A 27,791-nucleotide genomic window follows, 5' to 3' on the forward strand; every position below is an offset into this window, starting at 1 on the left:
GGGATCTGCATGGCAGGAGCACAAAAAGGGCAGCACGAAGCCTGGGAGAGGTAGGGGCTGGGACACCCCAGTCCTGACCCCCATTACACCAGGGGTAGACAACCCCAGGAGTGAGTCATGAGGAAGATCCCACCCTGATGGGTAAATCACAGACCTCCCCAACCCCCGCACCCCACTGCTATCCCAGTGCCTCCTCCTGGGACTTTCACATCCCAGCAAGGAGTCCCTTCCCTCCCGCCATGGGTCACAGCTGGCCCTGAGAAGACCCAGCACCAGCGGGGAGGACAGGTTACCTGGTCGGGGGGTTGGTGCTTCTGTCCTGGGTGCAGCTGCAGAAGAGGAGAAGGAGAGCTGGGCTGAGAGGGTGGGTGTGCAGGTACCAGGGAGCCTCCTCTCTCACACGCCGTGTGTGCGTGCGTGTGTGCATGTATTCCTGACACATCCCACCCAAATTGCCCCTCCTGCGAAACCGGTCAGGGTGGCCAGGACAGAGCCCAGGGCCCTGCTCTGGGTATTGGGCAGGGTGGCGCAGGCAGCCCAGGAGATGCCCCTGGGGGCCGCAGGGCCTTGCAGGCAGAAGCCAGAGGACATCCAGCCCCACAGAGGCTGCTGCCCACTTGGTACCAGGCTCCCATGCTGCACAAGGACGGCCTTGCTCTCAGGAGCTCTGCCAAGAGCTCCAGCAAGGGTCCCAGCCCTGCCGCTCACCTGAGCAGCGCACGGCAGCATCCTCCTTGTGCCGGCAGGCACCACTGTCCCCAGGCCGAGCCCAGCAGTCCTGCAGAGATGGCTCTGTCCCCCGGCACTCCACCTGCTCCAGCCAGATGGGGCCTGTCCCCTCCCCAAACGCAGCCTCGCCCAGGGCAGACACTGCGGGGCCACAGCCCAGCTGCCTGCAGGCCACCTCGGCATCCTGCATGTCCCAGGAGTCATCGCACACCGTCCCCCAGGAGCCGCGGTGCCAGACCTCCACTCTGCCCGAGCACCCACTCTCGCCTCCCACGGCACGAATCTTCTCCCTGTCTGGAGAAGGCAGAGACCTCCCAGGGCACCGGGACAGCAGGCAGAGCCCTGCCAGGCCAGAGGGGCATGCAGAGGAGCAGCTACCTGTGCAGCTCGTGGAGTTTGGGCACACGGTCCCCAGGGCCGCGGGTGTTTCTGGCCGACTCCCTGCAGAAGGAAAAGCTGCGGTGAAGGGGCTGCTGAAGGGGGTTGTGCAGCAGAGCGTGGGGCTGAGCTCTGCTCACGCCTCCCCGTGCCGCCTCGCTCACGGCAGCAGCTGAACCCCAGTCATTAAGGGGACACGCACGGCAATGTGGGGGACCCTGACTGCTCAGCCCCAGAGGGACCCTGGTTCACAGAGCAGCAGGAGGGTGTCTGTGGAGGGGACGCTCCTTGGAGCCCTGGCTGGGCTCTCCTGAGACCTCGCCTGCAGACACCTCTGCCTGCCCCAGGCGCTGCTGGGAGCCCGGCTGGCAACTGCTGAGGAATGTGTGGGGCTCTGAGAGCTGAAGTCCCATTTGTGCCACCACAAGCAGCAGGGTCTGGCCCGTAAAGTCAAAGCCCCTGTGGGCCCTGTCTCTGCGCTTGACTGTGCCCAGCAGGGAGCAGGAGCTGGGGGGATGCTGGTGCCTGGGGAGCTCTGAATTACCATTGCAGGTGATGTGGGTCTCGTCTCGCAGGTCATCACACGACTGTGGGTCCCAGGGAGCAGAAGGACACTGCCAGAAGGAGCTGTTTCTCTCCCCACACTCCACGCGATCCAGCCAGGCGGGGCCAGACACCCTACCATAGGGCAGGCGTGTTTCCAGGGTCCCTTCATCCCCACAGCCCAGCTCCTTGCATGCCAGCGACACCGTTTTGGGAGTCATTGAGTTGGAGCAAACGGTCCCCCATTTGCCATTGTAGAACACCTGCAGGCGCCCGGAGCAGTTGGTGCTGTTGTGCAGCCTCAGGGCCATGAAATCTGGGAGGAAAGAGCCCAGAGGGGAACAGGCTGGTCTGGGGCTATGGGAGCAGAGAAGCCTCTTCACCCCCCAGGCCCTCAGCCAGGCAGAGGCACGGCCAGCAAGTCACCCTTTTGCCAGGGGCAGAGAGAAGTCCCTGACGGACAGACACCCATGCCCTCCCCGCTAACCCTTGGGGACAGCTCAGCTTACAAGGGGCCCCCAGTGGGACCGAGGGGGTTTGTGCATGGGTGTCCCCAGGACAGGCTCAGGCAGGGGCTCAGAGGCAGCCAGGCACAGCCTCGGCCGTTGCCGGCTCTCCCCTTGTCCTGGTTTCCCTGGGCACTGGGCTCCCACCACAGCTCCCAGCACAGACCTGAGCAGACGACTCCTGCATCCTCTTTATGCCCGCAGTCGTGCTGCCCCCAGGACCCTGCCGGGCAGTCCCAGAGAGCAGCTTCGGCCCCGGAGCAGTTCACGCTGTCCAGCCATATCTGACCGGAGCCTTCCCCAAACCGAGCGGAGCCAACCGCCTCCACCGCCCCTCCGCAGCCCAGCTGCTGGCAAACGACGGCGGCATCAGACAGGTCCCACTGGTCATCGCAGACAGTCCCCCAGCTGCCCTGGTGGTAGATCTCCACTCTGCCAGCACAGCGCCCGGGCCCGTTCACCAGCCGGACCTGCCGGCTCCCTGCAGCAGAAAGAAACCCCAGCTGCCATCAGGGGCCGGCTGCCCACCCAGCCCCGAGCCTGGGGAGCCTGTGCAGTGCCACTCACCCCAGCAAACGACCCCCACGTCCTCTGCAATCCCTGCTGCCAGCGCGCTCACGGGCAGGGAGGTGTTGCAGAGGGTCAGGTTGGCCTCGTGCCCTGCGCACCGGACCCCTCGCAGCCCCACGGGACCCGTCCCTCTCTGAGGCTTCGGGGGGTTGTAGGCTGTCTCTGCCTCTCCACACCGCAGCTGCCGGCACACCACGCTGGCCTCCTGCATGTCCCACTGCTCATCCAGGACTCGGCCCCACGTCCCGCGCTGCAAGATCTCCACTCGCCCGTCGCACCGGCTCCCTCCACCCACCAGCCGCAGGGCTGTGGAGCTGCCTGGGCCTGGGGAGAGCAGCCATGCCCCAGCCCTCAGCAGCACCAGACAGCCCACAAACCTGCAGCACCTCTCCAGGCTCTCCAACCCTCACAACACCCTGCAGCTCACCCGCCTGCCCCCAGCCCTCTGCGGTCAGCTTCAGGAGCAGCTTTCCACAGGCTTGCTTCCCCAGTCCCTGAGCCTTCCTGAGCAAGACACTCCCTTTGCTCTTGGTGGGGCAGAGCCACCCAACACGTCCCTGCTGAGGCAGATGGGGCAGCTCCTGCAGGAGGGAGCAGCAGCCAACGGTGGCCTGGGGACAGGCAGCCCCAGGACAAGCCTTGCCCCACCTCGGCGCTGCCATTGGCACTGCTGAGCCATGGGGCAGAGCACACACGCCTCTGCCCCTCTGCATCCCTGGGGATCTGGGCCTGGGAGCCCGTGTCCCTGTCAGGGAGCAGAGCAAGGGGGGCCTTTCCGATCAAACAGGACAAGTTTGGGACTTGTGCTGACGAGAAGCAAGGGCACAGCCCAGCCTCACTCTGCAGCTCACACCCCAGGCCTGCTGCCGGGGGCACCTAGGTAGCCCCCACGGGTGTGGGATTGGGGTCCTTGGGTCTCTCTGTGGGGCTGGGACAGGGCTGTCTGCAGCCAGGGGGATGGAGATGAGCCCCACGGCCCCGTACTGGGTCTGTCCTGCAGCAGGAGAGCAGAGGAGCCCAGCCCTGGCAGAGGCCCCATGGCGTGTGCCACTGCCCTGGGGGAGATGCCTGACCTCATTCATTCCTCAGCTCTCACACATCAGAGCAGTCGGTGAGAGCAGGCAAAGTCCTCCAGGTTGCTCCTGGTGAACCAGGGTTTCTCAAGTGAGAAATGGGGTCTTCTGCTTTGGGTGGCCAAGGGACAAATGGAGTTAACACAGCATTGTCCCAGCACTCACCTGAGCAAATGACAGCAGCGTCGTTCTCATGGGAGCACGGTGAGGCCCCCAGGGCGGTCACTGGGCACTGTCCCAGGTGGGCTTCAGTCCCGTCACAGTGGAATGAGTCTCTCCAGACAGGTCCCGTGCCTCTCCCAAAATGCCCTCCTCTGGGAATGGACTCAGCAAACCCGCAGTCGAGGTGACGACAGAGAACGTGGGCGTCCGAGAGATCCCAGCGGGAGGCACAGAGGGTGCCCCAGGTCCCCAGCACCTGCACCTCCACCCGTCCCTCACACGCCGTCCTGCCATTCACCAGCCTGAACCCTGTGTACTCTGGGGACAGAGAAGGATGAGACAGGGCAGAATTGTGCTTCTGCTCCCTTGCAAGATGGAGGAGTAGCCAAATGGAGGAAAGCCTGCCTTTCTCCTCCTTGTGCATGATTTTAAGGCTGGAGGCAACCACATCACCCCTTCTGTCCTCACACCCAGCACAGCATGGCACTGTCCCTGCCCTGCTCCCCTTGGCCCCAGCACACCCCCAGATATGGAACACCCCACCCTCAGTCCTTACGGGTACAGGTGACACCAGCGGCGTTCGTGTGGGTGCAGGGCTGGTCTCTGCGGGATCCCCTGGGGCAGAACATGAGGAAGGATTCATTCCCCACACACTGCAGCTCTCTGTCCCACATGGCACCGACACCTTCTCCAAAGTCAGCTGCCCTGGGCACAGACAGGGCTGCGCCACACTGCAACTCCCCGCAGACCACGTCGGCAGCTTTGGGACCAAAGTCTGAGTCACAGACAGTTTTCCACTGGTCCCCATCGTGGATCTCCACACGTCCTGAGCAGGGGCTGTCCCCTCCGACCAGCCGGACAAATCCTGGAGCAATCAAAGTCCCCGGAGAGTTCCCAGAGCCCTCTGGCAGTTACATGCCCACGTCCCACCTGGTCTGCAAGGTGGCCACAGGCACAGAGCCCCACGACCCTCCCAGCAGCTCCCAGGGGCTGCTGATGGCACAAACACACCAGGGACACCCTGCCGCTCCTCAGCCATCAGCACAGCACTTGTGGGCTTGCTTCTCCCCCAAACCCCCAGCCGTAGGCACTGCTCCGACAAACTGCCGCCATTTTGGAGACCCTGGGCTTCCTGGCAACACTCCAAGCACTTGGGGCCCAGGGAGACTGGCCAAGGCACTGTTGGCTGCTGCAGCCTGATCTGCCCACTGAGCTCAGGGCCTGGCTGAGGAACCCTTGGAGCCACCAGAAATGCACCACGTTCCCAGGTGGTTCTCAGGTCAGTGGGACACTGCTGTTAGATGGGACATGTCACAGGGCACAGATGCACTGCGAGTGTACATGCGGTCTCTGTCTTCACCAGCCCCTGGCTGCAGCGCTTGCCTGGGGAGGAGTCCTCAGCCGGGGCCAGAGTACACTGCCAGGCATGCACATCCCTGGTCAATGGCTGGGCAGAAGGCAGGAGAGCAGGCAGAGGAGCAGGCCTGGGCTGAGACGAGCTCCCGGTGCAAGGACAGGCACCGAGGAGAGCCAGAAAGTGCTGGCAAATCCCCCATGGCACAGGGCAGCCAGGGGCTGGGGCAGGCAGGAGAGGCTGGGAAGCAGGTCACCACTGCCTGCACTCCCCGTGGGCTGGCTCTCGTGGGGTGACCCTGGGAAAGGAATGAGGTGGCCATGGGCCACCCTGCTCTTCTGCCCAAGCCCAGTGCTCCTCCCCTCTGAGCAGTTCTTCTGCTTTGGGGGCCATCCTGGGTCCTTCCCAGGGGCTGTTGGTGGCCATGTGAGCTGCTCTCAGTGCCTCTAGCATGGGGGCACCTGTACCTCCGTGCTGCCAGAGAGATCCTGGATGAGCCAGAGGAGAGAGATGGGAAGGAACAAACACTGCGGAGCAGGGTGGGCCATTCATCTCCCAGCCCCAGGAGGGTGGGCTGAGCCGCATCTGGGGCCAGGCAGTGGTGAGTTACCCCTGGGCTTTCCTCAGGGACTGGGGAAACCAGCAATGACAGTCCCAGCTCGGCAGTGCAACTGGCCACACTGGGCCCGGCTCCAGTACCCCGTCATTGTTGCCTGAGGGCACAGCCAGGTCCCTTCCCCCATCCTGGCCACAAAGGTAGGGAACAGGCTGGCCCCTTACCTGAACACGTCACTCCAGCATCCCAACGGTGATCACAGAATTGTCGATTCTCTTCGTCGTTTGTACATTCAGACAGAGCAGACTCAGTGCCATGACACTTAGCACCAGTCACCCAAATGGGGCCAGATCCTTGCCCAAAGTGTGCGTACTTAGGAGCTTCAACAGCAGACCCACAGCCCAGCTGCTTACAAACCACTGCAGCATCAGCCATGCCCCAGTGGGCGCTACACACGGTCCCCCACTGGCCCTGGTGTTTCACCTCCACTCTCCCAGCACAGCGCCCGCCGCCAGCCTCCAGCCTCACCTCCGCAGCCCCTTCAAACACCAAAACACGGGACCGGTCAGGAGAGGGCCCAGCCCCAGACTGCAGCTCTGGGAGTCGAGTCACAGCACCAGGCTGGGAGCCCTCTCCTCCCTGAGCTGTCCCTGGGGAAGTGTGGGGGTCCCTCCTCTCCCCACGGGCTGTGCAGGCTGGGGGGGCCAACCCCAGCCCTGCTGGGCCATTCACTGCCCCACAGCCCTTGGCACCTCCTCCCACTCCAACAGCCCCCTGCCCATGCCCACCCACACACCGTGCCCCCAGGCCCTGCACAGGGCACCGTCTCCTCCCCAGCCAAGCACACCCTGGAAAGCCCCATGCCCCCAGGCCTGCAGCTTCCCCTGCCCACCACCTGCCCTGCCACCACCCAAACCCACACCACCCCCAGGGCTTCCCATGTCCTCAGGGAGCACCGAGATGATCCCAAGGGTCCCCCCAACCCATGTGCCCTCCTCACCCCAGGCATCAGCCCAGTTCCTGTGCCTGGCCGGGGCCCCCAGGAAAGAAATTTCTCTGCCACCTGTGGGTGCAGACAGCCCGGGCCCCTTCTCTCTGTGGGGCACAAACTGCCTTCTTGGGATCTGGGTTCCCCTGCACCCAGGGACACCCTGGAGATTGGCTGTGCCCTGGGGATCGCTGAGTGCTGCCATCACCACCTGGGCCACTGCCAGCCTCAGGGGCACAGACCTGGGGAACAAGGGGTCCCAAAAGGGTCACCCAGGATGGGGGTGTCCATAAATGCAGGCAGGCACAGGCTGCCTTAAACACAGAGAGGCACGGGGAAAGGCACAAGGTCCATGGACCTGAGCACCTTCTGACCCTTGTCTCAGCGGAGCCTGGAAAGAAAGCCCATTCCCAAAGGGATCCCGATGACCACGCTGGTACCCACAGGCCCTGGGCTGTGAGACAAGGGAACCGGCACTTACCCCTGCACAGCTGCACCCAGAGGAGCAGCCACAGCAGCCGAGGGGACAGGAGTGCCTCCATCCCCATCCTGAGCCTCCTGCCCTGCTGGCACAGCCCTGCTGCGCCCCACTCCCTGCCACGGCTCCTGGGGGACTCACGGGGACAACGACGATGGGAGGGTAATATACCTCTGCAGATGCTGACCCAGCTGCAGGAGGAGCCAATCAAAGCAGCAGCAGCACCTTTTGAGACGTTATCGGGAGCTATCTCCCCTCCGACACAGCCCAGCCCTCCAATGAACTTCTCCAGCGCCATTCATGACCATATATGAGGGACATATGTGTCCTGCTGCGGGTGTCATGGTCGTTACGTAAGGGAATCATCATGGGAGAAGCTGAGTGTGGAGGGGAAATGAGTCCATCACCCCTTGCACCCTGCTGGGGGGACTGGGAGAACTGAGCATCTTCTACGCTGGGCTCATCCAAGAACCCAAGAGGCAGCTGTCCAGCCACCGCCGAGCCGTGGGAAGCACGGAGCTGGGACTGCACCGGGGTCTGTGTCAGGATGGGAAGGAAACAGCCCCTGCCCCTGCTACAGACCCCACTGTGCTGGGAGCAGCAGCTGGGCAAGGGCCTTGGGCAGGGGAAGAGCTCCATCCCAGAAGGGCTGGCTCGCCCGTCCCTCCCTGCACAGCCCCACCCTGGGTCCCTCGCAGGAGCCCGAGCTGGGCCATGGCCTTGCCCTGGCAGCAGACCTGCAGCCCAGAGGCTCAGTCAGGCCCCTGACTCTCAGCCTGTCCCCGAGGGGCCGTTCTTCCCCACAGGCGCATCGGGAGCTGGAGCCTGCAGGTGCACAAACCACAGCCCCCGTGGCCTCGCAGCGCTCGCCGCGCTCCCCCCGCAGCGCAGCGCCCGGGCAGGAAGTCTGTGGTTTCCTCCTGGCACCGTGCCCAGGCACATCCCTGCGGTGCCCCCGAGCCACCCCCACCCCGACTGCTCCAGCCAGGGCTGCAGGGGCTGCTCCTTCGGCCTCGCAGACACGGGGCCGGGCAGCTCCCGGCCCCCGGCATGCCCCGCTGATGCACACGGCCGCTCTGCACCGAGCCCCGCGGCCACACGGTGCCATTGGTGACGGGACCTCAGACCCTCCTCCTGCCACAGTTGTGTGCTTATGAGTTATAGTGACGGTGACCTCACACCCTCCTACAGCCACCACTGGGTGCTCAGCAGTTATAGTGACGGTGACCTCACACCCTCCTACAGCCACCACTGGGTGCTCAGCAGTTAGAGTGACGGTGACCTCACACCCTCCTACAGCCACCACTGGGTGCTGAGCAGCTATAGTGACGGTGACCTCACACCCTCCTGCTGCCATCGCTGTCTGCTCAAGAGTTACGACTGTCACACGGGTGTGGGTGCTGTGCACGGGCTTCTGCTGCTGATGGTTCTTCCAAAAAGCCATGTTTGGGTGGGGTCTAAATATTATTTTGATGACATCAGAAGCAGCCACACAAGCCATAAGCCTGCTCTTGGCCTATAAGCTGATCCAGTACTCGTGAAATCACAAGCTCATACACAAGCCATGTGCATGCTCGTGGCCTATCCGTCACTCAGCCACAGGTGATGTCATAACATCTAAACCTGCCACGTGCCTGCTTCTGGCCTATCAGCTATTCGGACACCAACGACCCAACACCTACACAAACACCTACACAAGCCATTGTTCTGCTCCTAACCTCTCAGCTACTCAGGCACCAGTGACACCACAGCAACCTACAGCACCCATGGCCCTGCTCCTGGCCTATCAGCTACCAGGGCAGCAGTGACTTCACAAGGACTTACACAATCCATGGGCCTCTTCCTGGCCCATCAGCTCATTGGTCACAAATGACCTTGCAAACACCTACACAAGACAGGTGCTTATTCCTGGCCTACCAGCTACTCAGGCACCACTGACATCACAAAGGCCTTCACATGCCATGTGCCAGCTCCTGGCCTATCATCTCCTCAGGCACCAGTGACCTCACAAGCACTTACACAATCCATAGGCCTACTCCTGGCCTACTAGCTCCTCAGGCAGGAGTGACCTCATGAGCACAGACACAAGCCATGGGCCTGCTCCTGGCCTAGCAGCTACTCAGGCAGCAGAGACCTCACAACAAGCTGCACATGTCATGGTTCGGCTCCTGGCCTATTGTCTGAGAGTGACCTCACAAGTACCTATCTGCCCATTTGCCATGTATGTCCTGTTGAGGTACTCAGTCTCCAGTGACCTCACCAGCACATACCAATGTATTTGTTATGTAGTCGTGTGGTGATATATTACATATATGTCGTGATATATGTTATATACAATATATATAATATCTATATCTCATATTATATAATATAATATATTTTAATATAATATTATAGTTTTCATATTATATAATTACAATACTAATATTATAAGAATTGTAATTTTATTATATTATGCTATTATATTATCATAGTTATTATAATATGTTTTGTAATAATATATTTTAGTATAATATATTTTAATTATATAAAATATAATTTATAATATACAATATATTATGATGTCATTATATATTTTACATATTATTATGTATATAATATTATATATTATATATTATATATATTGAATATATATCACCACATATATATCATTATGTTATTATTATAATATACATATATTATTATATATTATAATATATATATGGTGATATATATTCAATATCGTGTGGCAAATGAGTCTGTTATTCCTTGGAGGTGGCCGTAGCCCCTGGGCACGTTCCAGCTTGTCCATACCCCACCACCTTTCGGGCACCCCTCTGCCCTCCTGAAGCCCCCCCACCCCAGACCTGTCAGGCCTTGTTCTGCAGCCTGGGAAAGTGGGGGACCCCGACCTGGCCTCTTCCTTTTGTTTCTCTTCAAATTTAAACTTTAAGTGCTCACTCCAGTAGCTCTTATTAAAAACAGGTTTTATCTGTTTTATACCTATGGTTTTTTCTATGGCTTTATATATTTGCTTTCTATAGCTTTATACGTGTTTACTTATATATAAAAAATTCTATACTTAAGTACCTATACAGAAGTATATATATAAACATACCGTACCTATTTAGAAATAAATAAAAGATGTATTTGTATGTATTTGTACACTTACTTATAAATAGATATATGTTATATAAATGTAGCTATCTTTATATCTGAGCACTTCCTGACCAAAGGAGGTGGGCAGCCAATCGCAGGGCTGCCTGAGAACGTGTGGGTATGCAGGCATCATGAAATGGCTGTCAGCCAATCACAATGCAGGATGAAAAGACGTGGGGAATGAGGCTGTCAGAAGTGGCAGCCTCCCTGTAGGAAATGACAGGGGGCTTCCTTTGGGACGTGCCCCTGGGGACACTGGGACGGGTGGCCGGTCCTGCCAGCCAATCACAGGGGCTGCCTGAGAACACACGGCTGTGACGGTGTCGAGACATGGCCATTAGCCAATCACAGAGCAGTATGAGCTTTAACAAAAGGGCAGCTCACTGCCATGGAATGGCGGCGCCCTGTCCCAAAATAGCAGCCAAACCAAAATGGTGGCCCCTGTGGATGCAGGGGAAGGGCCTTCCAGGTCTGACGTATCTCTGGGCCAAGCGGCAGGGGTGGCCGGTCCTGCCAGCCAATCCCAGCGGAGCACATGGCCGGTAGAGGAGAGCGACTTCTGGGGCACAGGGCCCCTGCGGGTCCTGGGAGGGGGCGGGGCTTCCAGCAGAAGCGGGTGGGCGGGGCCCCTGTCCCGTCGTGTCTCCCGCAGCAGCGGTGCCCCTGCTCTGGCGTGTTCCAGGGCAGGGATCCCAACAGGCACCGGGAAGGCCCGTGGGGAGGTGAAAATGCTTCTTGGGAGCCGTGGGCAGAGAAGGGCTCACGGTGGGGTCAGAGCTCCTGGCTTTGTGCCGGACGTAAGACCTTTCCCCGCCTCCCAGGGCTTCAAGGCCGCACCACCTTCCTCAGCAAAATAATTACAGAAACACCTCCAACAACAAAAAATCCCCCCTTAAACTCCAGAGCACCCTAGGAAAAGAGGATGAGGAGAGAGAGGCAAGGGTTAAAGGAATAAAACCCTCAAAGTTCCTGCATCTGGTCAATGTGACGGATACACTTGACTCCGAGCCGCACTTTGGTTCAGGCTGACGCAGGAGCAACAGCCCTCACGTCCTTGGGGTGAACGTGTGAGCTGGAAAGCCCCTGGCTGACGTACAAGGGAGTGAAGGTGTCTTGAACAAGATTCCAAAAGGTGGTTTTGAAAGCCAAAAATACAAGTTGCCAGAGCTAAAATGAAGATATCGTGTCTATACTATTGACTGGCAGCCAACTACTTCACCCTGTACATATTACCATCAGGATGGGCCCAATGTGAGCTGTCCCTGCATGGCAGCTGGACGGCAGGCCAGGTGACTCTCCCCTCGAGCAGGGACGCCTCTCAGGGTTTGAGATCCCTTTCCTGAGACTGAGAGATCCTTCCTTAGCCAAGGCAGAGAGATCCCTCACCTGCGACAACATCCTCGGTAAGTGACTGAGAGCATGCTGAATTAATACTATGAAACATTACTTAATCCATATAGCTACTCAGATATTATAAACATGGTATGGATAATTCCGTTAGACATGAACTGTTGATCAAGTCTGAGACTAATTAATAAGGTGAACCTTGCCATCAAACTTATTGAACCTTGGTAAACAACTGTTAAAACTTTGTTAAGTTCCATCTAACTCATTGAACTCTGTCATATTATTACTTTACCTCAGTATAACCTATTGCTGCTTCTCTCTTTTGAGTGGGGTGCATTCCACTCTTCTGCCACACCACGGAAGGCTAAGCTCCTTCCTTTGTGCTCTCTCCTAGTAGGACACCTGTGAGGAAGAACCTTTTTCTTCTTTGTTCATTGCTTAAAGAAATGGTGAAGGAAGGTCAGAGAGGTGAAACATGGAGGTGTGCGCTTCTGGGTGTGTTACTAATCTCTAAATGTGCTCTGCGCCTTCTGAAAGGTGGGAAGGGCCTTCTTCTAGAGGGCAATGTCGCTGCTGCATGCAGAACCCCTTCTGACTGCCCAGGTGAGATGCTCCACAGGCATGCTGCTTTCATGCTGTGTATTTGAAGGCACAGGCCAGAAAGCCAAGAATTAATATCGTAGCAGACAGAGGAACGGGCAATGAGCGTTTCCAAGGCGAGTGACATAAATCGCACTGGGACGGTGGGAGCTGCTCCTGGAGTCACACAGAGAAACGTCCAGGCTCTGTGAGGTGTCCACGTCTGAGCTGTCCTCATGCACTCCTCATGTACACAGGGGTGTTCAGAGATACAAGTCCTTCCCTTGCCCAGGCACAGGCAGTGCATTGCAGCAGTCGTAGTGTCTCTGGCCTCCTGTTGCCACTCCCAGAGGCTGGCAGGCACCTCAGCCTTGCGGTGTATCGCCCTGCTCTGCACTCCTCTGAGATGCCCCAAGGCATGAGGAATGGACATGGGGACCTCAGTTCTAGGAAGCACATCTCAGTGCCACATGCAGGTGGTTTCCCAGGGGATGTTACTCTCAAGGGGAAGTGACTTGGAGACACCGTGTGTCCCACAGATGCTCATGGGATCCCCAGGAGCAGCTGATGGCATTTGTGCTCACTCGGGTTCATCTCCCCACGCACACACCACATGCATGCTTGCAATGTGTCTGTACAAGGCAAACATGGACTTCTGACCTAGTAATTCAGTGTCCCTCCATGGAGGGACGGGTGGCCGGTCCTGCCAGCCAATCACAGGGGCTGCCTGAGAACACACGGCTGTGACGGTGTCGAGACATGACCATTAGCCAATCACAGAGCAGTATGAGCTTTAACAAAAGGGCAGCTCACTGCCATGGAATGGTGGCACCCTGTCCCAAAATGGTGGCCAACCCCAAATGGCGGCCCCTGTGGATGCAGGGGAAGGGCCTTCCGGGTCTGATGTATCTCTGGGCCAAGCGGCAGGGGTGGCCGGTCCTGCCAGCCAATCCCAGCGGAGCACATGGCCGGTAGAGGAGAGCGACTTCCGGGGCACAGGGCCCCTGCGGGTGCTGGGAGGGGGCGGGGCTTCCAGCGGAAGCGGGTGGGCGGGGCTCCTGTCCCGTCGTGTCTCCCGCAGCAGCGGTGCCCCTGCTCTGGCGTGTTCCAGGGCAGGGATCCCAACAGGCACCGGGAAGGCCCGTGGGGAGGTGAAAATGCTTCTTGGGAGCCGTGGGCAGAGAAGGGCTCACGGTGGGGTCAGAGCTCCCGGCTTTGTGCCGGACGTAAGACCTTTCCCCGCCTCCCAGGGCTTCAAGGCTGCACCACCTTCCTCAGCAAAATAATTATCATTAAATAACTAACCAAGAAAAAACCCACCATAAACCCCAAAACAATGAAAGGGAAGAGGATGGGGGCAGAGAAGCAAGGATTAGAGGAATGAAAACCCCCAAAATCTTGCTGCTGTCCAAATCTTCCAACAACACGACAAAGCACGCTGCTGCAGAGACCGGACTGAGCAGGCAGCACCCATGGACATGCAGCTCCTGGTGTTCACGTGAGTTGCGTCGTTCATGCGATGGAGCCTCTCACAGGGTGACCGCAAGAGGAAGGAGCTCCTCAGAAACAGGCTGTTCCCTGCTCTGTCAATCTTCACCATGCTGCCCGAGTCCTCCAAGAGGAACGTTCACCAAAGAAACAACCCCTCAAGCACCGACCGCCAGGCAGAGACAACAAGCAGCCAAGCAATCACCTGCGTGAAACCACTGAAAAGATGCATTTTCCTTGTTCACAAGCTGCAAAACAAGCCCCATTTTCTTCAGCAAGGCATAAAAGAACACAAAATGGGTAAAGAAATATTCCATGATGCCTAAGCCTGCTAACACTAATGATTTTTTTCTGCAAGTTAAACAAAAAAGTAATAATGGAAAACCTTGGTGAATGTAGACATTGTATTAGTTTTATGAACTCAACAATATAAGCTTGAACTCTCTTTGTTTGTTTACTTGCTAGTTACTCATTTTAAAGAGCCTCTCAGAGATAATGCAAATAAAATCTCAGGTGCTTTCTAAAAGCAATGGGGTAGCTGAAACGACTCGAGATTCTTTTATTGACATTAAGATGTTTTCTCATTTGGTAAGTAAACTGTTGATTCAGGACACACGAGTTACGTTTTCCATCTCCTGTAATACCATCAGACTAACCAAAACCAACAGACCAAACAAAATGAGTCTTAAAGTAAATATTATTTGGGCTATTACTTTGTGTGTGTTATCACCAGGTATTTATTAAAACAAGGACGCTGGAAAGGGCTCTATTTAAGCCATATGGCACAGTGTGACGTTTCATACTTGATCTCTTTTGTCCTCCTCCACCTACTTGTTTTCCTGCCAGCTTGCGCTCCCAGCCTGAACAGAGTTTTTAAAACCCTCTTTTTCAAGCAGTTTAGAGCTATGTAGACTTATTACTCCTTGAAAGATATTTTCACTTGCAGAACTTGGGGAGTTAAATGGCTACGTTCTCACCTAATGACCCCTAGCAGAGATTACTGAGTTGCTGAGTAAATTGATATAAATAAAACCGACTGAAAGACCCTTCCTGCTGAATAGTGGTGTCTGGATGACACCTTGCAGTGACACCGAGCACGCCTTGTGCTTCAGCAGCCCACGGCCTGCGTGAGGACTACCGCAGAGAGGATGAATACCAAACACCCCAGCCAGCGCTGGGCCTGCAGAGCTGTGAGAGCCTCCAGTTTCTCAGACCTCCAGACCACGTGAGTGACTCCCTCGCAAAACACAGGGGTAATTAAACTGACGTGAAACACCGGCCCTGTTTGAGCTCTCAGGGCAGTTTGTCTGACCTTCTCGTCCTGGGGAACCTGCAGCTGTCCCAGCACCGCCTGTGCTCACCATCTGACACTGTCACAAGAGGTGCCCTGGCCCTGTGTGTGGGGGACTGCTTACACTTGCACTAGCACGATCTATGTTTTACTCTCGTTCATGACATCCAGCCATAGCATATCTTACTCTCATCTGTGTCTGGGTGTGTGGAAGGAGCGTGTCTGCTCCTTTAAGGGTCTCTGGTCAAGGACCTGTTTCAGTGCAACAAGGGATGATAAGAAAAGGAGGAAGCCATGGACAAGAACATAGAGGGACACAAATGTGACCGTCAAATGATAAGGGAGGCAGGGATGGGGGCCAAAGCTGGTCAGTCACACAGATGAAGGCATATGAGAGGGTGAGAGGGTTTATTCCAGCAAGTTTATCTGATGGGGGACCTTGTTAATTGGGGAACCAAGAGAAAAAGGGGAAACCAGAATCAAAATTTACTGAGACAAAGACTTGACAAAACAAAGGTGGAGTCAATGACAAGAAAGGAACCTAGCCATCAAGAAACTACAGGCGCCACTTCCAAGAGGATCAGCTGGACTGTTCAACTGATAAGACTGTGAATCAGAGGGACCCCAGACGAGAGGGGTGTGGGAATAGATAGATCTGTGCAAACCCATGAGGGACAAGCAAGAGAAGGGGGAAGAAGGAGGAACAAAGAGGGAGTGAGACAGAAATGGGTATAAAAGAGGCCAGTTGCATGTCAAACATGGTCAGCCAGCGTGCTTGTCTGGCTGAGAGCTGCACCTGATCACCACACTCTGTCTTGTCGTCTTATATCTTCTCATAAAATCTTGTCTTAATCTGTATAATTTCACTCTCTGTCCCGTGTGTGCGCGTGTGCTGCAAGGACTAAGTGCCAGCTGCTGGTGAGACCTCTGTGTGTGCGAGTGGAATTTGGTGCCAGCAGCTGGAGTCTGACCAGGGGTGTGGGTGCCCCTGGCCTGTGGTGCCAGCGTCTGGAGGGAGTGGTGGTCCCACTGAAGCTACTGGAGCCAGTGGGGTCCTAGTGCAGCTAATGGAGAGAGTGAGGTCTCAGCATCAGCCTCTGGAGCGAGTGGGGGTCTTCAGCTTCCAGCCACTGGGGTGGGAATGGTGTGTGTCCCCAAAACCACCTACTGGAGGGGAACGGGGTGAGTGAGGTGAGTGAGGGGCTCCACGCCAGCAGCTGGAGTGGGACTGCAGGTCACAGCCTGTGTGCCTGGTGCCGGCTGCTGGGCAGCGGTGAGGGTCCGTATCCCCCCCGGCCTGGTGTGCATGGGATGTGCGTGTGTATTCACCAGCAAACTTCGACCTGGCCCGGCCGGGAGCAGGGGGGCCTCAGGACCAGGCCAGGTTATCAGGGGTGGGGGTCTGTGCTGGTACCTGGGGGGACCTGCGAGTGTGGGGCGGCTGTGGGACAGGTACGCTAGTGCTGCGTGTTTGTAGCGAGCACCAAGCTGGATCAGCCAGCAAGTTGGGGACCTGTGGGGTGGGTCAGAAGGCCATGGTCCCGGCACGGGTCCCGGGCGTCAGAGGGGCTGTGCCAGTGCTCAGAGGACCCATGAGCGTGCATGTGCCTATGAACCCTGAGCGGCGTGTGCCTGCACTAGTGACCATCTCTCTGTGCCAGCCCCAGCAGAGGAGGGGACGTGGCTGTGGGTGCTGGTGTGTGATGTGGGTCCTGTGCGTCCTGCTGCTGGCAGCAGCACCTCAACTGTGGCAGCCTTTGTGACCGTCTGTCTGTGTGTCCCCTGTATGTCTGTGGAGGGGGAGCTGGGGGTGGGTGTCTGTGTGGGGGGTGTGTGTTTGTGTGTGTGTGTGTGTGTGTGTGTGTTTCCCTGGGACATGTGGTGTAAGGGAGGTCAAACTCTGGAACAGATTTCCCAGAGAGGTTGTGGAGTCTCCATCCAGCGAGATATTAAAATCCTGACTGGAGACAGTTAAGGGCAACCTGCTCAAGCCGACCCTGCTTTCAGCAGTGAGGTTGGACTAGATGACCTCCAGAGATCTTTTCCAACCCCAACTATTTTGAGGTTCTGTGATTCTGTAATGCCTGGCTGTGTTTCTGAGAACTTTTCTGTAGTATCCCCGTATTACTTTGACTCCTGGTGCCCATGGAGCAGAGCCTCCTTTGGAGCATTAACACGTTCACTGTGTAACCCTGCAGAAAGGGTGGAATCGGGGATTACAAATGCCTCAGCAGTGTCCCCTACCCTTGACTGCCATGCCCAGCCCCTTCCTCCAGAGGTCTGGAGTTGGAAGTCAGCTCTGGAGGTCTCCTGTACCGTGAGCTGCTCTGAGCAGGGATAGCTTTACAGTTACCTGAGACTGGTCAGTGCTTTCTCCAGCTGAGTTTTGAAAATCTCTGGTCCTCCGGCACAATGCTGATCCATTGTCATAGTGATATATAAATACATAGACATGTAAAGATAGAAATAGGTATTTATTTATTTTTTTTCTTTCCTTAACATCATTTGAAATTTTGTTTACTGCTTCTTGTCCTTGTTGTCTCTTTTCCTTCCCTTCCCTTCCTGGTCCCTAGCTAGATCATGATCATCGCACCTACTCAGACCAAGGACAATCACAACCTACTCTCTAAGCACGCCCTTGCTGGGATCCTCTGGGACCATGCAGGCCAGCCATGGTGGCCATCTTGAAGCAGAGACACACGCTGCAGAAGGATTGTGGTAGTGATTGTGAGCTGATGCCAGGAAAGAGCTGGGGGCTATGGTGGTCAGCAGAGAAGACCTCCAGCAGTTCCCCTTCACACCCAGGCAAGGAGTAACCCACCTGGCAGTGCTCCTGAGAGGCGATGGTGACACAGGAGGTGAGCATGGTGAGCTGTGGTGCGGGGAACCCTTGCTCACTCCTGTGTCTTGGGGCTCCTTGCATGTGGTGCCAGTGGCTGCAGCCCCCAAGAGACCCCCCAACCTTGTGAAGAGCAGGGAGAACTATCCTGACTGTACGGAGCTGCTCTGTCTGCAGTGCAGCTGCTGGCAGAACTTGAGTTTGTGGTGCTCACCCCCCACCCCCCACCCATGGTGCCTCTTGGGTTCCCAGTTTCATGACGGTGACTGGGGCAACAGCGCTTTGTGGCTGCTGGTTGAGGATAATGTTTGACCTCCCAGCAGTGTGAGAACATCCTGAGCATCGTGGCTCCTGTGCACATTCTCATCGCTGCACCAGCCCAGCCCCACAGCCCCACATGAGGACCCAGAGCAGAACTGTGCAGGCACCACATGGGGAAGAGTGCATTCAGGGGTAGGGAACCATCCCCCTAGTATGGTCTGCACACCAGACCTCGGTGCCCTATCCCCCTGCAGCCCTTCTGCTTTGGCAGCCCATGCCAGTGACCGGCCCCTGCCCAGACTTGGCTGTGTCCTGTGTGGGGCTTTGCAGACAGCCCATCTCTGGGGTCTGCTGGGGTACGGGGGTGTGTGAGCCCAGGAAGGGCTGGATGCTCCCCCAGTACAGGCAGAGTTGGTCGCGTTTCAAAGATCAGCCCTCACCTGCAGCCTGGGGAATGGCCAGGGCATGAAATGAAAGGTACAAAGGGCTGGGCCTGGGGGTGACTTTTGGGGAAAGGTCCAGCACAGGGGGTGGGGGATACTGTGGCCACGTGCTGGGCATGGGGACTGAGGGACAGCAACATACTCACATGGCTCCTGGGTCATACTTCTTTCAGTGCAAGCCCTGACACAGGGTCCCAGCCTCCCCCTTAGAGACACCCTTCAGGAGAGACGATGGCACTCAGAGATGGGGAGTGGGGAGCACTGGTCCTTCTTCAGCCACTTCCCAACCTTGTGGAGCACCAGAAAAGATAGGATTTCACAGCGTGAACATGCTTTAGGGTACCCACAATCTGGGCATTGTCTTGCTTAGCTGAACACCAGCATTTTCCTCTGTGAGGCAATTTCTAGCTCAGGTCAGCTCCCATCTGAAGTCTTCCCATCCCTCCTTCGTTGTGGCCAGACTTTGCTGTCCTCTTCCCCGTGCTCCCTGCAGAGCCCTGAGCTGGATGGGGATCCCTGCAAATCCCCCTCCCTGGAGATGTGTGGATGTGGTAGTGTTGTGGTTTAACCCGGCAGGCAGCTGAACACCACACAGCCGTTCACTCACGCCCCCCGCTCCCCAGTGGGATAGGGGAGAGAATTGGGAAAAAAAAATGTAAAATTTGCAGGTTGAGATAAAGACAGTTTAATAGGACAGAAAAGGAGGGAAAATAATAATAACAGCAATAATAATAATAATAATAAAAAGAATAAACAAAATAAATGATGCACAATGTAATTACTCACCATCCGCTGACCAATGCCCAGTCAGTTCCTGGCCATCTCCCCCCTGTTCTTATTACTGAGCATGACAACATATAGCATGGAATAGCCCTTTGGCCAGTTTGGGTCAACTGTTGTGGCTGTGCCTCCTCACAGCTTCACGCTGGCAAGGCATGAGAAGCTGAGAAGTCCTTGAGTAGTGTAAGCACTGCTTAGCCACAACTAAACCATCAATGTGTCATCAGCATTATTCTCATCCTAAATCCAAAACCCAGCACTATACCAGCTACTAGGAGCTAACTTAACTCTATCCCAGCCAAAACCAGGACAGGCAGGTACTTGAAGGGAGGATGGAGCATTTCCAAAGTCACCTCAGTGACTCGGTTATGCCTGAGGGTTGACATGAACCACTCTCCAGCCTCCTTTCCTTGTGCCGGCTGGGTCCCCACAGCCTCCCCTGGGATAGAAAAGCCCTCATTTCCTTGCAGATACCTAGATTTAGCACTTTCCCTTTGGAGGTGTCTGCCTTGGGCAAGCTCTCCATTTGTGGGGCTCCAGTCACTGCCCACCCCAGGCACACACTGTCCATGGAGATCTCCCAGGCTCTCCAGGCCGCTCCAGACTCCCCTCCTTAAGGACACCACCCTCATGTCGCATGTGGGGCAGCCCTGGGTATGTAACGCAGCGAGAATTCACCACCTCCACTGTCATTAAACACCGACAGGTTAGTCTTAAATCCAGCTTTTGTTCTCTAAACGGTCACAATGTGACATGGAGCCCTTTGATCCAGGCCTTTTGGGGGAGCGGTTGCTCATGCCTGTTCTTGGCACCAGCACTGAAAGAGCCAAGTCCTCAGGAGTGCACTGGGGAGATCCCATTTTATTAGAGAGAGGCTATGAGAGAGCCAACTCTGACCCAATGTTAGACAGACGTTTACAAGAGGTTCAGGTGAGACAGAGCAGGTTCATTCCTCAGCAGATGTGAGCTGAATCTAAACCTTTGTGTAGGAATGTAATAACCACAAATAACAATGATGATGACAGCAATAATAATAATGTTAACAATGATGGTGATGCTAATGCTAATAATGCTATAGCAAGTTAAAAAAAAACTCCAACCAAACCCAAAGAAAAAGCCTGGAATGGGATAGGATGGGAGTCATTTGTGGAGGGTGATGGGAAGCTTATCACTGTTCAGAAACACCCATGAAATCCCTTTCCTAATACCATCCTTGAGCTCCTTGTTCCTCATGCTGTAGATGAGGGGGTTCAATGTTGGAGGCACCACTGAGTACAGAACTGCCAGCACCAGGTCCTGGGGTGGGGAGGAGATGGAGGAGGGCTTCAGGTAGGCAAACATGGTGGTGCTGATAAACAGGGAGACCACGGCCAGGTGAGGGAGGCACATGGAAAAGGCTTTGTGCCGTCCCTGCTCAGAGGACATCCTCAGCACGGCCCTAAAGATCTGCACATAAGAGAAAAGAATGAACACAAAGCAGACGAATGCTAAAAAGACACCAGCCACAAAAAGCCCAACTTCCCTGAGGCAGGATTGTGAGCAGGAGAGCCTGAGGATCTGGGGAGCTTCACAGAAGAACTAGTTCAGGCCATTGCCTTGGCAGAGTGGTAGTGAAAATGTATTGGCAGTATCTAGCACAGCATTGAGAAAACTGCCGCCCCAGGCAGCTGTTGTCGTTTTGACACAAGTCCTGCTGCCCAAGAGGGTCCCATAGTGCAGGGGCTGGCAGATTGCAACATAGCGGTCATAGGCCATGACAGTAAGAAGATGCAATTCTGCTGAGATCAAGAATAAAAAGAAAAAAACCTGGGCAGCACAGCCTGCTGGTGTCCCAGAGGGAATTGGCCATGGATCTGGGGAGAGTGGTGGAGATGAAGCCCAGGTCGAGGAGGAAGAGGCTGAGGAGGAAGAAGTACATGGGTGTGTGGAGGCGGTGGTCGCAGGCTACGGCGGTGATGATGATGCCGTTGCCCAGGAGGGCAGCCAGGCAGATGCCCAGGAAGAGCCAGAAGTGCACGAGCTGCAGCTCCCACGTGTCTGCGAATGCCAGGAGGAGGAACTGGGTGATGGAGCTGCTGTTGACATCTGGTGCCTTTTGGCATGGGGGCCTGTTGAAGGAGGGAAAGACAGTGAAGAGTTAGGACAGACACCTCTGAGCAAAACCTACTCCATTTCTCACAGAAAATCCCCACACTGCCTCTGTCCTTTCAGAAAAGCCTTTGTGCAGCTCCCTTTCCCTTGAGCTCTGGTGCTGGCTGAGGCTGCCAGGAGAGCAGGGACTCTGCTGAGGGCTCTGGAGGAATACCTGCCCTACAGCAATTGGTAAATAGGAACATGGCTGATCTTAGTTTAAATCCGCTGGTGATAGCAAAGAGCTTTTCAGCATTGTTGCTCCCACTGCACCCCACTGCAGAGCAGAGCTGAGGGAATTTTGTAGGTTTTACTTTGTCCTAGGTGTCCCACCACACCTGATGAGTGGTTTTTTAAGGCAGAAATCCTTGGCATTTCTGCTGCGCTCCAAGTCAAACAGTGTGGGTCCTTGGAGGCAAAGGGGCTGTCCCTTAGCGCAGTGAGGACAGCTGGTCAGTCCACCCGTCCTGCTCTCAGCTGCCCTGAGCTGGCAGCTCTTTGAGCTGGAGGATGATCACACCCCGATGTTCCCCTGAGAAGAACCTGGGCACTGCTGGGAGTAGAGGAATCCAGTTTGAAAGTGCAGGTCAAGAAACCACTCACGCGGTCGCAGAGCACCTGAGGAGGATCTCAGCTCTCTGTTCTGTGCCAGGGACACAGAGGGCTCATTTCAGTTGTCGACGTACACCATTCAGCAACATTTCCATGGCCTTAGCACCGAGGCGTCTTCATGGAGCTCCTAGATAACACAGAGATGCTATGGGAGAGCTGTGCCCTTGTGGAGGGCAGGCTGCAGCCCAGTAGAACCCCCCCCAAGTAAAGAGGGGAATGTCCTAAAGATGGGGTGCCCTGAAGCAGGGGGGTCAGCTCATTTCCAGCCCCTCACATGGCAGTGCTCAGAGCTTGCCGTCTCGGTGGGAAAAGGTAGCGCAGAGAGCTGGGGAAACATGGAGAAATGCCTCAGTGTTCCTGCCAAGGGAGGCAGGACAGGGACAGGCAGATGGTCACTCGGGAATTGGTCCTCCCCAGGGGTCGGGCTGCTGAGGAGGCAACTCAGCCAGAAAGCCCACAGCCTTGAGGACAGAGGCTCTGCTGGGTGGGAGACGAGAAAGAGGGTTTGCTCTGGGGAAGGCTTCTGCACTGTAGGGGATGGCAGGAAGGTGCCCGAATCCCACCTCCCTCAGCACTCCTTGCAGCAGCCCCCTCTCCCTCCCTCCCTATGTCTCTGTTGCCTAAACCCGTGCCTGCTGGGAGCTGCTTCTCTGTCCCCACATCTGTGCCCTGTCATCACTCACAGACCTCATCCCACCCTTTGCGTGCTCAGCTCTGCCTTGCAGACACCTCCCAAAGGCAGGGCACTGCCCATGGGCATCTCCATGCTAGCAGGAGCCAGACAGCATGTCACAAACCCTGATGAAGCCGGAAAGGTGATGCTGGTGCTATCTGCAGACTGATGAGTGGTGAAGGCACTTGCTGAGGTTCCTCATAAACCTCACGGTGATGGATCAGGAGCCCCAGCCCTTTCCTAAACCAGACAACCCTAGTTCCGTTCCCACCCAGACAAACAAGCGAAAACTCCAAGCAGAGATTCAGGAAAGCACAGGCTTGAACAGGACAAGGCTGCCCTGATCACACTCATGTCAAGTCCCCTCCAGAGATTTGTAGGCTGTGAGCAGGAGCTATGAGCCGCCCTGAGCCACACAGCACCCCCTCAACAGGCAGAAGGACCCTTCCCTGCCGAGGGTCACTCCTTCTCCCCGCAGTGCCATGGGGAGCTCCCCGGGCAGGCTGAGTGCTGGCCCAGGCAGGGGGCAGAGTCCCTGCCCCAGCACACAGCTCCCAGGGGTGCAGGGACCCTGCTCTGAAGGACAGCCCTGGGCACCCTGGGGTGCACACCCTGGCTGCCCACCACGGCAGCCGTCCCTGGGAGAAGGGGAGATGTCATGCCCTGTCCCTCTGACGGTATTGGCAGATAATCACTGCTGTGGAAAATGTCCCCCTCCTCTGTGCTAGAGAAGCCAGCAGAGCCACTGAGACCTATCATATCAGCCATGGGATGTGCCAGCTCTAGAAGAGCCCTCCAGGAGTCTCATCTGCCTTGCCCTGCAGCCAGAGACTTACCACGTCAAGGGCTATTGGGGGATTTCTGCTGCAATGAGCTTTAAGTTGTCTTCCCGCTTCAGAGAGCTGTTGAAATCTTGCTAGCTCCTTTCCCCTTGATCCCCCGCAGGCAGCGTCCCCAGCCCTGCTGTGCTTTGCAGATGAGCTGCTCCTGGGCAGGGCTGTCTCAGTGCAGCGCTGCCGGGTTGCCATCATCTTCCCCTGCCCTAGGAGCCCGGCTCAGCTCAAGAGCAGAGACCCAGCCCAAGGTGTCACTGTCTCTGCCCTGCCCTGCCCCGCCCCCACCCCAGCTCCCTCGGGATTTCCCTGGTGCTCCAGGGCTGACAGCTCCTGCAAGGCAGCTGGGTTATCCCTGGGGAATGTACTTTGAAGTCAACTGAAGTAATCACCAGTTGTCCCCCTCTAAACAGCAGAGAGACTGAGTCTAGCAGCGTGGTTTGTCCTACCAGAGCATGGTTGCCTGCAAAAGCTGTAAATGTTCCCCTCTGGAAAATGTCATTGCTGTCCCCAAATAAAAGCAGGACACATAGGGTGGGGCAGGGAGGGGTTGGCTCCCCTTGTGCAGGGCAGTGACTCAGCTGAGGCAATGCAGGCATCTCATCCTGAGCTGGAAGTCCTTGGGCTAAAGCAGGATTCAGTTCCCCATCCATCCTGCAGAGCCGTGGGAGCTGGGATCACCCCTTCAGTGCAGCCCTGCATAAACTGGTTACCTGGGTGTGAGTCCCCACTCTCAGCCCCTGCAGTGGGCAGTCAGTTGCTCACACAAAGACACTTGGTGAGGATGGAGGTGGCAGGGGTGCTCCAAGACATGTGCAAGTGCCTGCAAGCTCCGATGGAAAATCTCTGAGTATGTCCACATCCATCCTGAGCATCAGCGAGGCCAGAGGGGCAAGAAGGATATTCTTAGCCATCCTGAAGAATGTGCCTTTGTCCAGTACCTCCCCGGAGCACACAGAGCTCTTCAGCTGCCTAAATGCAGGAGTGCCCCAGAAGGGCCCTCTAGGCTCCATCCGCTGAATTTACTAGAGTTGAAGGCACTACAAAGCTAAGACACATCCACACCCTTGCACTGAAGACACCTCGTTTTAATGGCATAAAAGGAAGTGTAGTGTCATCACAGGTGTCTGGGGTGCCCAGCATACTCGCCTACATCCAGCAAACGCAGCACAGGGCCTTCAGGAAAGCCATGCCCTCCTCAAGTGGATGCAGGGCAGACACCCCAGGGCCTTCCAAAGGGCTCTGGTGCCTGTGTACCAGCATCTGAACACCCATACCATGGCCTAGAGACAAGGTCCATCCTGGCTACAGGGTGCTGCAGAACTGGAAGGTTCTCTCAAGTGCATGGACATCAATGCACGCAACATGAGGAGTAAACCTGATGGAATAGAGACCTGTGTGTAGTTGAGGGCTACAATCTTGGTGGGATCACGGAGGAGTGGTGGGATGGCTCCCATGACTGGAGCGTTGCAATGTAGGCACACAGGCTCTTTCCAAAGGAAAGGCTGGGAAGACGAGGATGGGGAGCTTCCCTTTATGTGAGAGAGCAGCTGGAGTGTGTGGAGCTCAGCCTGGGGATTCATAAGGAGCCAAATGAGAGCTTATGGGTGAGGATTAAAGAGAGGACAGGTAAAGGTGACATTATAGCGGGTGTCTGACCCCACCAGTTTGCAGCCTCAAGTGCGCAGTCCCTGGTCCTCATGAGGCACTTCAGTCATCCCGATAGCTGCTGGAGGGACAATACGGCAGGACATAAGCAACCCAGGATGTTTGTGGAGTGCACTGAAGATAACTTCCTCCTCCAAGTGATGGAGGAGGCAACAAGGAGAGATGATCTGCTGGGAATGTGAAGGTCAAAGGAGGGGTTCACGGGGGAATGTGAAGGTCAAAGACAACCTTGGCTGCAGTAACCAAAAGATGGTGGAGTTGGGGATCCTGAGGGCAGGGAAGAGGGTGAAAAGCAAGCTCACAGCCCTGGCCTTCAGCAGAGCAGACCTTGGCCTCTTCAAGGATCTGCTTGCAAGAAGCCCATAGGATAAGGCCCTGAGGGGAAGAGGGGTCCAAGAAAGCTGGTTAATATGTCAAGGGCAACAAGAAGAACTTCCATAAGTACCCAGGTGACAAAAGGAAGGCTAGGGAAAACGTGGGTCCACTGCTGAATGAGACGTGGGATCTGGTTACACGTACCATGGAAAAAGCTGAGGTACTGACTGCTTTCTTTGTCCCAGTCTTTCCTAGCAAGACCGGCCTTCATGAGTCCCAGGTCCCAGAGGCCAGGAGGAAAGGCAGGAGCAAGGCAGACGTACCCTTGGTGGAAGAGGATCAGGTCAGGCAATCTTTAAGCAAATGAGACATGCGTAAGCCTGTGGGCCCTTATGGGATTCACCCACAAGTACTTACGAGTGCTGGCAGATGTCATTGTGAGGCCACTCTCAATGGTCTTTGATGGATCCTGGTGATTGGGAGAAGGGCCCAAAGACTGGTCGAAAGCAAATGTCACTCCTGTCTTCAGTAAGGGCAAGAAGGACGACCCAGGGCACTATAGGCCAGCCTGTCCCACCTCCATCCCTTGGAAGATGATAGAGCAGCGAATCCTGGAAACCATTTCTTGGCACATGAAGGACAAGAAAATCATTGGGAGTAGTCAGCATGAATTCACTGAGGGTTACTCATGGCTTGATCAACTTGATAAGCATCAATGACGAAATGACTGGGCTGGTATACAAGGGGAGAGCGGTGGATGCTCTCTACCGAGGCTTCAGTAAGATTTTCAACACTGTCATAGAAGCTGATGAAGCAGACGTTGGGTGGATTGAAAACTGGCTGAACAGCCGGGTTCAGAGGGTGCTGAGTAGTGGCATGAAGTTTCGTTGGAGGACAGCAAGTAGTGGTGTACCCTCGGGGTCAGTTCTGGCTCTGATGCTCTTGAACAATTTCTTTAATGATCTGGATGATGGGGCAGAGTGTACCCTCAACAAGTTTGCTGATGGCACAAAGCTGGGAGGAGTGGCTGAGACACCAGAGTCATAATGCTGTGGACCTCAGGAAGGTCAACAAGGGGAAGTGCAAAGTCCTGCACCTGAGGAGGAGCAACCTCAGGCATCAATATATTCTGTGGGTTGCACAGCTGCAAAGCACCTCTACACAAGAGACCCTATGGGTCCTGGTGAACACCAGGATGAACGTGAGCCAGCAATACGCCCTTGTGGCAAAAAGGGCTAATGGTTTCCGGGGCTGCCTACGGTGGTATGTTGCCAGCAGGTCAAGGGAGGCGATCCTTCCTCTCTACGCAGCACTGGTGAGGCCTCACCTGGAGTACTGTGTCCAGTTCTGGTCTCTCCAGTACAAGAAGGACATGGACACACTGGAGAGAGTCCAGGGAAAGGCCACGAAGAGGATGAAGGGACTGGAGCATATCTCATTTGAGGACCTCACTGATTTGGACTAGCTGACCGACTTCCCAGCTTGATTCTTTAGGGGTTTTCAATGAAATAAGACTGTGGCCACCCACGTGCTAGACCCATGCGGAGTCTCAGAGGCTTCGGGCCTTTCCTTTCTTCCCGTCTCTTGGTCAGGCTCTGGCAGAAGATAAGAAGGTGAGTTTCTTGGCTGCCAATGATTGAAAGGGGTGAGGAGAGGCATCCCATGCAAAATGATCTAAAGGTTGTGCTAGTTCAAAACAGTTCACTTTGGATCCTGCCTCTGAAGCCTTAACTCTGCAGCAGGGAACCTCAAAGCTCTGAGATGCCTCCCTCTCCCTCTCTTTCATCAATTAAGTTGAGATTACCCCGGTCAGAGGCATTGTTTCCATTCTGTTTGCAGCCTAAAGCACCCCATGGGTGTGGAGATACGCCAGGAAGCATTCAGAAGACACACTCCTCTGGACAAGAAGGTGGATGTTCCCAGCAATATCAGGTCTCATGGCTTAAGCAATGCTTGTGTTCTGGGAGCTGGTCAAATGTCTTTTCTCCATTTCTGTAGCGGTAGCTTAGATTCCTGGCTCCTGTGAGGGCTCCATGAGGATGCTGACTTCTACTGAG

General features: G+C 55.7%; 2 protein-coding genes across 2 annotated transcripts in view; one reads left to right on the forward strand and one right to left on the reverse strand.

Moving 5' to 3' along the window:
* The window catches only part of LOC309600776 (scavenger receptor cysteine-rich domain-containing protein SCART1-like), a gene marked incomplete at both ends in the record, with an annotated part of 35,039 nt that extends 30,654 nt beyond the window's left edge, over positions 1-4,385 (reverse strand). Inside the window, 3 exons of the mRNA XM_082333364.1 lie at positions 2,323-2,637; positions 2,724-3,044; positions 3,965-4,385. Coding sequence (XP_082189490.1) covers positions 2,323-2,637; positions 2,724-3,044; positions 3,965-4,385 — 1,057 coding nt within the window. The remainder of the gene's footprint in view (positions 1-2,322; positions 2,638-2,723; positions 3,045-3,964) is intronic.
* LOC309600793 (olfactory receptor 14C36-like) overlaps positions 1-27,791 on the forward strand; it is a gene marked incomplete at both ends in the record, with an annotated part of 247,700 nt that overhangs the window by 107,520 nt on the left and 112,389 nt on the right. The gene's annotated exons all lie outside the window — the stretch shown is intronic.

The sequence above is a fragment of the Platalea leucorodia genome (genome assembly GCF_965183815.1).
Source record: "Platalea leucorodia genome assembly, chromosome: 25".
Lineage (NCBI taxonomy): Eukaryota > Metazoa > Chordata > Aves > Pelecaniformes > Threskiornithidae > Platalea > Platalea leucorodia.